The sequence below is a fragment of the Sebastes fasciatus genome, chromosome 18 (assembly GCF_043250625.1).
Source record: "Sebastes fasciatus isolate fSebFas1 chromosome 18, fSebFas1.pri, whole genome shotgun sequence".
In the NCBI taxonomy this organism is placed as follows: domain Eukaryota; kingdom Metazoa; phylum Chordata; class Actinopteri; order Perciformes; family Sebastidae; genus Sebastes; species Sebastes fasciatus.
Window position 1 is genome coordinate 11,236,517 of NC_133812.1, and position 13,397 is coordinate 11,249,913.

At 42.2% G+C, this 13,397-nt stretch overlaps 1 protein-coding gene across 1 annotated transcript; it reads right to left on the bottom strand.

Annotated features, from left to right (window-relative positions):
- Nucleotides 1-220: 220 nt before the first annotated feature.
- Nucleotides 221-13,145, bottom strand: LOC141755879 (E3 ubiquitin-protein ligase pellino homolog 2). Its single transcript, XM_074615190.1, has 7 exons — nucleotides 13,007-13,145; nucleotides 7,321-7,450; nucleotides 6,869-6,970; nucleotides 6,218-6,415; nucleotides 5,933-6,118; nucleotides 4,932-5,137; nucleotides 221-4,790 (listed from the first exon to the last, which is right to left on the bottom strand). Exons 1-7 carry the CDS (start codon nucleotides 13,084-13,086, stop codon nucleotides 4,406-4,408), a joined length of 1,287 nt encoding a protein of 428 aa, XP_074471291.1. The 5' UTR covers nucleotides 13,087-13,145; the 3' UTR covers nucleotides 221-4,405.
- Between the last annotated feature and the right edge of the window lie 252 nt (nucleotides 13,146-13,397).

Consider the following 13,397-nt stretch of genomic DNA (forward strand, 5'->3'; position numbering starts at 1 on the left):
TGCAACTCAGAGCAACCTCGTCTTAGTGTGTGTCCTGCTGTCAGCTTTCAGAGCTGGTAGAGAGCGCCCTCTGCTGGCACCTCTTGACTTTTTCCATTTACACACAATGAACTGTTTTCTATGTACATAATAAACACAACCTTGACTTTATGCTGATCTATTTCACATCCTAAAGAAGAAGTAATCCAAAGTTACAAACCAGCCAGAAGAACAGAGCAAATTCAACTTTTTAACAGCTTTTATTGACATGTGTATAGCGATTGTCTGTGCACCGGACGATTACAGAAGAATATGATATAAAATGATACAAAATAGCTGTACATAACACAGATGTATTAAAAGGAATGCATTAATAACTGTGAGGTTTTACGGCGCTGTATATTACGTGTCGGCTACTCTCACTCACCTATAGTGAGATGAGTTCAAACGTTGAGGACGTTGAGGTTTTGCCATCTGGAGCGAAGGTCAATTGAAACATAATAAAAAATCAAAGTTAGGGAGCTGCTAATGCTGTTACTGGTGGTATCTAACAAACCTAAAATACTGTATCTGAAAATACTACAATCTAAAAACAAGGGAGAGGAAATTGCATATGGACACCTATAACCCAAAGAGGGTTCAAATGAAGAATAAAACGAAGGAAAAGTTAAGAAAAATTAGCTAAAATAAATACATCAGGTTATAAGCTAGAAGCCAATGAGGGTGCTGCAACGGTTCTTCCATCCACATGCCAATGGTGTTACATTAATCATCGTATATATTATCTTCAGAAGCAGGATTCACTGGATTTGGCGTGCAGCTGATCGAGATGTTTTCATAGCCTGGTTGCGCCTCGACCCCTTTTATTAAGACCCGTATGTGACTGATCCTAGACCTGTGGTGATCTACCCTACAGTATGCCCTCTACAATTTGGCATTTAGATGATTTACTCCTCTCACATCTAGTTTGTGTGTTTTGCAGTTGTGAAACTTTTTTGACAGAAAGTGTCTTCAACACACCAGGCTTCCTTCAGGCCTCGCCAGCTGTGAATCTGAAATCGCTAATCCTGAGCTACAGTAATTATCAACACTACGTCAATTATCCGCCGCACTATGGGGAGTTTAAATCTTGTATTTAGACTTCAAACGGCACTTCGAAAACAGCAGGCTGGCTTTCAATAGCTTTAAATGTTCCGTGATCGGTCTAAATACAAAATGAAAACAAGTGTCGATGCGGACTCATTTCCGCAGTGAATTGGTTTGGTGGAAAACATTAGCATAGTAGTACAAAGTGGGATTTGATAGGACTCATTCACAAACGTCACGCATCTATCAAGTATGAGGATTTTTTTTAGGCTCTCTCACTATTTTCTTTTCTTTTGGAGAGGTCTTCCAAAACAAAAAAAAACCCCGATTTGACTGGTATCAGGCCATTAAATAGGTGTTATCAGTCGCTATAAGCACCATAGATGTGGGTCAGTAGGGGCCTACTACTCCTTCTACATTGTAAAAGTGAAACTTAAAAGCAACACGTTCTAACATGTTGTAAAACTGAATGAAACATCACATTTTGATCACAGACAAAAAGGCGTCTTTAAGTTTAGGCACCAAAACTACAACTTCTTTAGGTTTAGGCAAAAAAAACACAGTTAGGTTTAGGCAAAAAAAAACAGTTAGGTTTAGGCAATAAAACTTCAACTCCACTTAGTTAAATTTGCGGAAAAACACTGTTTGGGGTTAAAATAACTACAAACACACATAACTACACATTGTTGGTTTTACATGGGATGCGAACGCCAGTCTCCTGTGTGAAAACTCCATCGTCTCCGACCTCCAACACTAAATGTAGTTTATAAACTGCCTATACTACAACGCCTGACTTCCGCTTCTGCTCCTGTCATAATTACTACGGTTGCTAGAGGTCACTGTCATGTTCTTTTATACCTTCGTTCTTCCTACCATGTGAATAGATGATAAAACCTACTTGTGGTTGTAGTAGGCCCCTACTGACCCACATCTATGGTGCTTATAGCGACTGATAACGCCTATTTAATGGCCTGATAACAGTCTAATCGGCTGAAAAAACAGAAATGCTGCAGTTTTAACAGCCGAGGACTCGGAAGACATCTTGGTCTGCAACAAAACGCTCTCAGCATGAATAACAGGTTGGCAATCAACCGTGCAAAGTTTTAAGTGTACGTGTAGTGTACATACTGTATGTTCAGCACATGCAAGCTAGACACAATTTCCATGTGAGCGTGGGTTATCAATTATACGTCTTCCACACTTGAGGCTATTATTGAAGTTATCTGACTTTTTTTTTTTTTCGAGCTAGTTCACCAAAGCTACACCATAATATTCAGTTACAAAAATAGTATCACAATATAGACCATTCAATATGAGCACCAGGGAAGGCTAAATATAGCCTGAGTATTTGGCTACATTCATTGTCTGGGCAATGTTTTTAGGGTAGCAGTGTGTTAACGTGTGTGTGTTTGTTGGACACAGTGTTGGCAATGTTTTCTCACTCACAAGCTCTCCTAGATCTACCACACGATAATATTTCGGAAACATACGGAACTTGCTTACACTGAGTAACAACGGTTAACTAAAAACCAATTCATCAGTTAGAAAAATATTTTTTTTTGAACACTGAACATCTAAAAGAATTCCACCCCGCTTCCCCCAAATGAATCCCTCCCCATTTCCTAACAAAATAGTTTTCTTTGAAACAACAAAAATCAAAGGTTATCTTTTGAGGTTATGCAAGGTCAAACCTTGTTGACACTCCACCATACTGACATGGACCCTGTTTAGCATAATTCAGTAACCAGAAGTGTGTTCAAATTTAACAGTAGCGATGCAATGTGTTCTTTTGTGACAGCCTAAACATGCGAATTTCTGTAAGCATGTTTTGGCTACATCTGAAATGAGTATTTAAATGAATGTCATTGATTCATTTGTTCCATCTTTAAATTCTAGTGCTTTGGTTACATCACACACACACACACACGCACACACTCACACACACACACACACACACACACACACACACAACACCACATTTGGAAATAAATCATGATATTGAACACGCCTCTGGTTGAGCCCTTAACCTGGAAACCATTTCAGCCATGTTCAGAGTGACCGCCGACCTAACACTTGGCTAAACATAGCACAACATTTAGCTTATCTATGGGAGTGCTATTATTGCTGCACAGAGTTATGAAGTGGATTTTTTACCCGGTTTAATTCCCGGCCCGTGCTTATCCTCCGTCTGCTTGATAATCAGGATGAGATCTGGCCTTAAGAGGTGAAGTCTTTGTGGTGCGCTCATAAAGCGTGTAGTGGTCCCTCCAGTGCTTACAGAGATAATCAAAGAGACTGCAGGTTTTCATTCCAACATAATACTACTCATTTATGGGGGTCTCTCTGCATGGATTCCAGACTAAAAAGATGCATGAAGACAGGAAGATGACGACTGCATATACTCATGTTAAGAATGGATAATAATATTCCCTTCATGAATCGCTGGGAACTTAAAATGCTGAGCAGAAACACACACCTTGTAAACTTTCACATTTACAGTAAGTAGTTAATACGGCCTGCTGAGAATACAACTATGAATATAAAATCAGCTGGTCATTCAGAACGGAAGACAGGGAAGTCAAGTTTGCAAAATCTATAAAGAGACTTGGTGTGAAAATAAGGGTGAAGGAGTTTTTTTTTTTGCATTTCACAATTACAGTAACATGCTTTAAAAATTAAGAAGTGGTCGGACATCAGGCCGAGAAGTGCAAGAGGTGGCGTTACACCGAGTTAAGGACACGAGGGCGCTGCAGGCGTGCGAGACGCTGCAGATGAACTGAGTTAAAAAGGCCGTTCCTTTCTTTTGTGCAAAATTCATTTTATACATGGCTTCTGAGACAGACAAATAATAGTGTTTGGTTCTGTTGGTTTCGTATGACATTTGATGATGGAAGTAAAAATTATTTTTAAAAGGGTCAAGCGGCATCGTTTTAGCTCCTGTGGGTACAATTTTACTTATGAGGACCTCTCATTGAAGGTTAGGTGATCAGTGAAATCAGCTAGTGTTTTTGGTTGGAATGAAAAACAGCAGAATCTTCCCTGACAGAGGACTGGACACCATTTAGAGTAAATACTGTATTGATCATTCTGTCATGTTCCTTTCCACCTAGTCTCCAGATCTTATACCAATCCACAAGCATTGAAGGATAAACAAGGGGAAGAAATCAGCTTTGAGCTACATTCATTAACAATGTTGGACAGTGTTTGTTACACGCTCAGAATGTGTGGAGTGTAGAGCACACACGCTGTTATAACTCATCCATACTGACCAACATTTGCAACACGAATGAAGCTCAGGCATCTCTGTTACTGTGATAGTGGTTTGCTGCGGAGCGGCGACTTAGTCGATGGGGCCCTGGAAGATGAGCCGCGTCCAGCCGGGCGTGCTGAGGGCAGCGGAGCAGAACGGGCAGACGGGTCTGAAGGCGTGCGTCCCGTGGGGGAGCGGGGTCTCAGCCCAGTACCTGGCTGTCCTCTCCGAGCAGACGTGGCCGCACGGCACAAAAGCGTGAGTGGGGGCTCCAGCGTCCACGTACACGGCGGGCTCGCAGCCCAGCCACAGGGGCACGTAGGGACCCACGCTCCTGCACAGGGGACATTCTCGGCGGGTCGTGGAGCCCTCGCCCTCTCGCGGCTCCTCCACTCCCTCGGATCTCTGGCCCCAGTCGTGGCGTCCGTGGACGTGGCCGCAAGTGAGGTAGACCCAAGGCTGGCGCTCTTCAAGGCTGAAGTAACACATCGACAGTGTCAGTATTTTAAACTTTGTGTGAGCTCCTGATTTTTAAACTAATGAACTTTGCCATGGTAGAGGTTTCTTGGCTACTGGAGATGAAACAAAATCAACACCCTGATGGAAAATAATGTACCTGTGGCTGCGTGGCAGGCTGGGGAAGGCCAGTGTGCTGAGGCCTACAGGACACTGGGGCCGGGACGCGTTGAGCTCCTGGCGAAGTGCTTCCAGGTGACGCAGGGTGGGAGCACGCATGAGCCCCTCGCCTGTACGCCACAGCAGGGTGGCGCCGCACAGGTCAACCAGGGAACCGTCACGTAGTGCACTGCTCTCCCCCTCCGCCTGCAGAGGTTGATACACAGACAGACGCATGCTTACAATCGAACCAAAAATAACCCTCACAACCTTGATGAGGCCAAAAAAGCAACATGGACACGGTAACTAGGGGTGTAAGAAATATATTGATACATATGAGGATTGGGCTCAGTTTTAAAGCTAGAGTGAAGGTACTGGCATAGCATCAAACTAGAAAACTTAAAGAATCTATGTCATACTTGCATGTTGCGATGGAGGCTAAATAACGGTCCAAAGTTACACTAAATTTTGGCAAGGAAAAACAGGCATGGCCGTTTTCAAAGGAGTCCCTTGGCCTCTGGCCTCAAGATATATGAATGAAAATGGGATCTATGGGTACCCACGAGTCTCCTCTTTTACAGACATGTCCACTTTATGATAATCACATGCAGTTTTGGGCAAAAACCACACAGTATTTTGCATGCAGTACAAATGCGTTATTTTCGCATATTCTAAAATGGTGTATTTAAATATTTCTGCACACTGGGGTCCCTAAACATACTTGGAATTACATAAATTGGGTATCACTGTAAAGCTGAGACTCTTGTGGATCCAATGAGTCCAATTGTATTCATGTGTAATGATGTTATTCCCCATAGTAGCCATTTCACATAGTGAGTATACTATGTTTTCCTAAAATTAAATTTAAAAGAAATCGCAATACATCGCTTTGAATACAGTTTTGCAATATATTGAATCGGTACCCCTGTATCATGATATGTATCGTATCACCAGATTCTTGCCAATACACAGCCCTAACGGTAACCAAAACTGGTGACGCACCAGTTTGCCCCGGGTAGGTCCAGAGCGTGTCTCCCGCAGGGCGTAAACATCCCCACAGACAGAGATCTCCCTCCACAGACCCTGCTTTGGGTCCTCTGGGAACCCCTCCGGGTGCATCACTAGCACCCCGTTGGTGGTCAGGCCATCCATATGCCCATCGGGGTTTTTCCATTTGGTTGCTTTCTCCTGCGGTGGCAAAGACATGACATTCATGAGGTTTATAAAGTATTTTAAATGACTTCAATGCTTTTTTATTAGAAACCTACGTTGGCTGGATCTACTCACCCCTAGGAAGATATTTTTGGAGGAGTCGAAGCCGGCGGCGTAGATACGCGCAGTGTAAGGTGGGTTGCGTTCGCACACGACTCTGCAGGCAAAACGTGAGATGGTGCTGGGAGCGATGGATGGGTCCTCCCCCTCCTTCCCCCCTCCGGAGGTGTCTGTCACCACAAAGTCAATGGGACTTTCTGTGGAGCGTCCAATCTACAGGGTACAGCACAGAGAGGCGTTCACTGTAACATTCATGGATACCATTCATCAAAACAAATGCCTTTGGTATATACTGTATAACTACACTATTATTAATAGTTTTAGATGCACACTAGCTTATCCATGATTGACTTTTATTACTGTGGGAGAAAGATTTGTCATCATTTGTTGGAAATTAAAGAAATCTGTGATACGATTATAAGAGCAGAACTTTGTGTACTTATACTTTACTTTGTATAAAAATAGACTTTCTTGGAGATTTTCCACACGCGTCTTTACTCTTATTGGTCACAATAGAACCAAAATAATCAACCTACTGTAGGAATTCCTTTGATGGCATTACATAACAGCCTATTTTTGGGAGAAACGTGCACGTGCTCACAAATCTAGGATTATTTGTGTTGTAAAAGCGAGCCACTGTTGACCCTGATTTCCTCGGTGGGTTACCTGGAACATGTCTGTGCTGTTGTCATGGCAGTACTCCACCACCACCGTCTGGTTACGGGACAGAGTGAAAGAGATGCTGTGCTGCCCTCTGCTGTGGACAGCCTGCAACAACAACGGCAACATGCACTCATCTTAAAAAGTCTCTTATTTTCTTGACAGAACGTACATCGGACTGAATCACATTGTTACTCAAAAATCCATAACATGTGCCTACATTAATGAGAAATAAAAGTTTCATACTTTAATGTTACATGTGATGGCAGGATACAATCATGCATCGGCATGTAGGCAGACACACGCACACAGATAGGATAGACAGCCCACATACGTCAGTCGTCATGCTTAGTCATCCTTCCTCTGGCTCTTTTATAAGAGACAACGGGGAGTCACAGGAAGGAAACTAATGTTACACACTGATAAAACAGTACACAAACATGCACACACGCGCGTACCTTGCTGTCCTGTGGTGTGTTGAGGATGTGCACAGCGCTGGGTTTGACCCCGTTGGCCTTGGCCCGTCGGTACAGAGCGAAGCGGCTCTTTCTGCGCCCACGGTCTCCGCTCGGAAGAGAGCCATTGTACCTGGAGAAAGACAAACAAAACGTGTGAGCACGGACACGAGCACATCGCATTCAGCTAATCTAGAATACAACTCAGACCCAGAGACGACAAACTCACACATGCTCAGTTCATCTGGCTTTATTGAGGACGCCTAACGATGGGAAAAACACTGTTATCTTGTTTGCATACTGTATTTATGATCTGTCATTACATCTGAGCTATAAATAAAAACGCCACTGATGGTGCCAAGATGTCTGAAGAAATAACAGCAATTAAGGGCGCAAGCTCCGATGATTTTGTGCATCTTTACAGCTACATTATCGTAGATTGTTTTGGAAAAGCAGCACGCTTGGGGCCACTAGTGATTCATATTAAACTGCTGAACCTCAATGAAAAGGACAACCACCACTTGATCTCACTCACTCAGCTCGTACTTGATGCTCATACTTACTGAAGCGGAGTTCGCTCTTCATCTAACCTCTATTTTTTTTTTACAATGGAAAGCATTTTAAGCAGGACAGAATCATTTTCATGACACCATCGCATACCATTAACCATATAGCCTCCAGTAAGAGCTCCAGTTTGGACGCTGAATACTTCTTTGAAGGTTTGCGTTCATTAATGAAAACAGATTATTCTTATGAGGAGTGGTAAATAATGCATTCTAGACCTTGAGAGTTTTATAATTCAATAAGCAAACCTTTTTGAAAAAGATGATGTCAGATTTCATGAGTGAGGCAGGATGTTCAAACCTTTCTGACTAAAGTACTGACTTTGCGCTACGTTTTTAGAAGACGAGTGGATTATCATTTTCACAGTTTGAGTTCATGCAGAAGGTAGTGCGCTGGTTCATTAATCAGCAGGACATGGTCCTTATTAAAACTGTTCAGAGGATACCCAGCGGGCAAGAAGACTTTGAGGGACAATGGCCTTCTTTACTGGCCTTCAGACTTGATCAGATCAGAGGGCATCTGGTCTGGCTCTGGTGTGGTCTGTCTCACAGTGGCCCTCGCAGCGTGGGCTGAAGAAACCACTAAGTGCTTTGACAGTGTTTGTACATCAAAGCTGAAACTGTGATTGATTCATCAAGCAGTCTCTCATAAGAAAATTAGTCAATGACAATTTTGAAAATTGATTAAGTAATTAATACATTAAATGAAAATGCCAATATGCTGCTGGTCATAGCTTTTCAAATGCAAAAATGTCCTTGGATTTCTTGGAGAACATCAGTTTTGAGACATCACTTTGGTTATGGTGACTTGTAGTAGGCATTTGTTATTTGTGATTACTTTACTGCCCTATTATTACATATAGTGTCTGATACTCTGACAGAATCAACACATTAAGTGATAATGAAAAAAATCCTTAGCTGCACCTACTAAAAGAAAATAGTAGCAGAATCGATCAGCAGAGAGTTAATTGGCAACTAGGGCTTAACGATTTCTAAATAAATATCTATTTGTGATTATTTTGACTGATGTTACGATTGCGATATGATTTGTGATGTTAGAGGGAATGATCATTTTTGCATCATTATTCTCATTGCAAAACCTATTAAAATGATTAAGGTGTGATTTTTGCGTGGATCAGTACCAAACAAAGATGTTTTCTTTTAAGTATATGTAGAATATGATGTGTAGGCCAGGACATCTCTGCAGCACCACAATATTTAATTTAACACGGTATTTTGACACACAAGAATCTGGCAACACCATACGTATCATGATACAGGGGTTACGAATCAATATATTGCGATACTGTAAGCAAGGCAATATATTGGGATTTTTTTTAATCTAATTTTAGGAAAACTGTCTATAACTATAGTATAAAGAACACACCACCAAATGCATAAAATCTGAGTAAAAAAAGTTTACTTTTTTATGCAAATTTTGAGAATCGAAACAGTATCACAAAACATAATATTGCGATCTTGGAAATATTTGATATTTTCTTACACCCCTACTCTATAGGAGGTAAGAAACACACTTATGGAAAAGTACAAATCATGGTCATTGCCAACATATTGCTAAACAATTTGCAAACAGCAGTTTACATTTGTTCACCAATCTTTTCTCTTTTCTGCCCTGTATGATATCTGAACTGAATCAGAATTGAAGCTCAGCATGCCACTTGTTACCTTTTTTTAGTTTGTCATTTTTTCTTAGCCAAATTTGGAAAAAATAACTTGTTTACAAATCTACCCGGATAAGACACGAACTGAACAGATGGCAGGGAATTAAGATAGAAACCCAGGCAATCGTCAACATTTCTGATCTGAGTTGTAGCAAAAGCAGAGTGAAAATCACAGTGGATTGCAAAACGTTTGTCTATATTTGCCTCTCTTGCATTATCCTGATATACATGTTTTTATCTCATGGAAAGCAGTTCATTTTGTTAGAAAAATATGTAAATTAGTTTTTGGTGGTTAAATGTGTGTGTGTGTGTCTGAGGGAAGTTTGTTGACATTATGCATTTTTAATGAGCTATACTTCCAGGAATCGCAGGACCAAAATTCATTTTCTGTGGGAGGATCGGGTATGTTAGCTGTAAAAAAACCTTCAAACAAGCCAAATTTACTGTGATTATCACAGTAGATGATTCAGTGCTACCTGCTCCCTCCCACCATGGAAAGGAAGACACACGAGGACTGGTTTCTGAAGGGGTCACGTTAAAAGGCAGGAAGTTATGAAATGGGACCATGGATAAGAGGGCACAGGAGAGAAAATCAGCTTATAGAAAGAGAAAACGGTAGCCAGCGTCTTGACAGAAACGGAGACAGAGAAGAAGTCAGAAGCTTTCATGAGTAGTAAAGATGGAAAACTAAAGCTAGATGAATGAAGTGAAGCAAAGGGCAAAGTGCAGGGAGACAAGAGGAGGCTAAGAGACAAGGCTAAGCAGAGGGTTGAGGGTAAAGGCCAGTGGAAGAGCAGCTCCACAAGGCAAGATTTGCATGGGCAGTTCTGGCCTGCATCACGCATGTGCGCACATCATAAAGCACAATATGAAATATTCACTCCTTCTGCCCCTCGACGCTGAGTTTATTTTCGTTGAGGGCAAGCCACCAAGGAGGCCTGCCTCGGTGAAAGTCAGCACTCAGCAAAACACTGGGAGGCTGGCAGGGAAGGGACTGGGCGAGAGATGGAGGGAATGCGACAGAGTTAAGAGGGGTTACGGGTGAGATAAAAAGGTGTGCGAGTCAGATAAATACAGAGGACGAGTGGGTGTTTGCATAGTGATAGGAGAGGGTTATGAGTGGGATGAGCTTTGCCCGGGCTGCTGGGACAGGACAGCGCTGTACACGGTGTCCAGGCTAACTAAGGTAACGAGCGATGGCAGGCAGCCACTGCAAAGATCACAAGGCCTGCAGTGAAGCAGGCATCGACCACACGGGGCATGTGATCATCAAGGCTGACAGATGCAAAGTCAAACCACACTTGAACAAAACAGGGCCAGGAAAATATGATATCTGACAGGAAGAACAGCTTGTTCTAACTAAGTCAAAGTTACCTGCTGTATGTTTGGGGAGAGATCAACTGGTCATTGGTCTGAACCATAATAAATCCCACTGATCTGGATATGTAATAATGTTAATACTGACATTTATAGTAGTGTATCGTCTACTACTGTAATCGAAATGTGAGATTTTTATCGTACTAAATCATAGGGGTGTAAGAAAATATCGACACACAGGAGTATCGCAATGTTATGTTGTGCAATACTGTATCAATTCTCCAAAACACTGTATTGATTTTTAATTAAATTCTTAAAAATCCAACGGCTCGCCGTCGGGCCTGGCCGATATTCAACCTTTCGGAGGATGTAGCGGGCTCAGTTTTCAAACTAGAGTGAAGATACTGGCATCATAGGAAACTAGAAAGCCTAAGGAATCCATTGGTACAAACTATGTCACACTAAATGCGAAGGAGGCAAAATAACGCTCCAAAGTTACGCTAAGTTTTGGCAAGGAAAACCTGAAATGGCGATTTTCAAAGGCGTCCCTTGACCTCTGACCTCAAGATATGTGAATGAAAATGGGTTCTATGGGTACCCACGAGTCTCCCGTTTACAGATACGCCCACTTTATGTTGATCACATGCAGTTTGGGGCAAAACGTTTTTTGCACACAGTACAAATGTGTTATTTTTGCCTATTCTAAAATAATGTATGGCTGGTGTGTTCTTTGTACTGTGACAGTTTTCCTGAAATAAAATATAAAAAAATCGCAATATATCGCCTTGCTTACAATATCGAAATATATTGAATTGTAACCCCTGTATTATGATACGTATCGTGTTGCCAATACACAGCCCTACTAAATCATGTTACTTATCAAAATAACAGCAATAACGGAAGACAGCCTTTGAGATAAACCACAGAGATGATACCTATAATAGCCTGCAAGCTTGTGGCCATCACTTTGGCAGAACAAGATCAAACCAAACCTCAATCACTACAGTTTCAAAGTGAGCTAATACAAATGCATTTTCAACCCTCGATGAGGCACATTAAAGCGTACACACCGCAGAGCACGCTTGTGTATAAGTTGCACGCCCAGCCCTACAAAACAGGCATCAAACTATCAATTCCTTCATCCTGTGGTCTGAGGGATGTAAAAGGACTGCTCTGTTTAAACAGTCAGATGACGACGAGGACGACTAATCAGTATTCCAATGCAGGCGGGCCACAGCCTCCTCCTCACACTCCCATGTTCAGCCGGAGGGGAAGAGATAGGCCATTAGGTCAGTTATCTTTGGCATACACAGGAAGCTCTGCAGGGCAAGAGGGAGGCCTGTGTAAGCCTGGATATGACTGTGCATGTGTGTGTTGTGGCATTTCTGGTCCCTGCAGACAGTGTGGAGCTGTAGGGGTGGAAATGCTGTGGAAGCTGGTGGCTGTCATCAGCACATCCTGCCTACTGTGTGTGTGCTGGTGTAGAGGGGCTTTCTCCTCCTCCTCCTCCTCCTTCCTTGGCATGCATGGTCATCTGGCTGTTTATTACTTAGTAATAAAACACAGACTTTATGACTAAATAATAAGAGTGAGATTCATGTATTTTTCAGACAATGATATCACCACCTCTCAGTCCTACTTTTAGCAGATCCAGCATAGTATGACATCATTGGGATTTTCAGCCTGAGCAAATCCAGCGCTGCTGCTGCTTTACAACCATTGATGAAAAAAGCAGCTACATCCGTATAGTAGCCTCACAGCACATTTTTGCAACCTTTTTGCACTCAAACGCACCACACAATAACCATGGAAACAATACAGTGGCATAGTTTCAGAGATAAATGACATAAAGTTGTAAAATTACTACACAGTCATAGACGTGGAGTTATACGACGGCATTGTGCAATGAATAAGCCCCAATGTGTTACTATGGTGGATTTACTGTCTTATAAACGATTAAACCTGAACGCATCACGTCATCTTGTAGGTTTATTGAGCTGATGGAGCCGTTACATGTTAGACGTTAATTAACCGTTGGAGCCGTTACATGTTAGACGTTAATTAACCGTTGGAGCCGTTTCTCCGTCTCCAACGTTACTATCACGTTTTAGGTGTTACCAGACTTACCCCAAAATGACCAATTCGCCGTATTTTACCGGGTCTTTAACGGGCACATCATCATCTCCGTCTTTTTTCGGTGAATTCATCAGACTGGACTGCTCCAGAAGAAACAAAAAAAACCCGACGTCCAACGGCCACTAGTAGGTGAGATATATAAAACAATGCTAACACTGGAAACTGATGGAGTGGGAGTGATTTTTTGGGGTTGTTGTAGTCTTAGCAAAGTTTGGGCACAGTTGGGCAAAGTTTCTCCAGACTTCTTGTTGTTTGTTTTAATGTTTTAATCCCGTAAAGGCGCATCTTTTCCTCGCTTTATAACGCCAGTGTGTGTAGCTACTAGCTTAGTTAGTATCGCAAGTCCACTAGCATAGGATACAACACAGGGAGTGGGGCGTAC

Bases quoted from the DNA above. Each gene is read 5' to 3' on its own strand.
- LOC141755879 (XM_074615190.1), bottom strand. From the start codon at position 13,086: ATGAATTCACCGAAAAAAGACGGAGATGATGATGTGCCCGTTAAAGAC. The intron at 6,971-7,320 runs GTACGCGCGTGT...TTGTTGTTGCAG, and splicing joins ACACACCACAGGACAGCAAG to GCTGTCCACAGCAGAGGGCA. The intron at 6,416-6,868 runs GTAACCCACCGA...TGTACCCTGTAG, and splicing joins ACAGCACAGACATGTTCCAG to ATTGGACGCTCCACAGAAAG.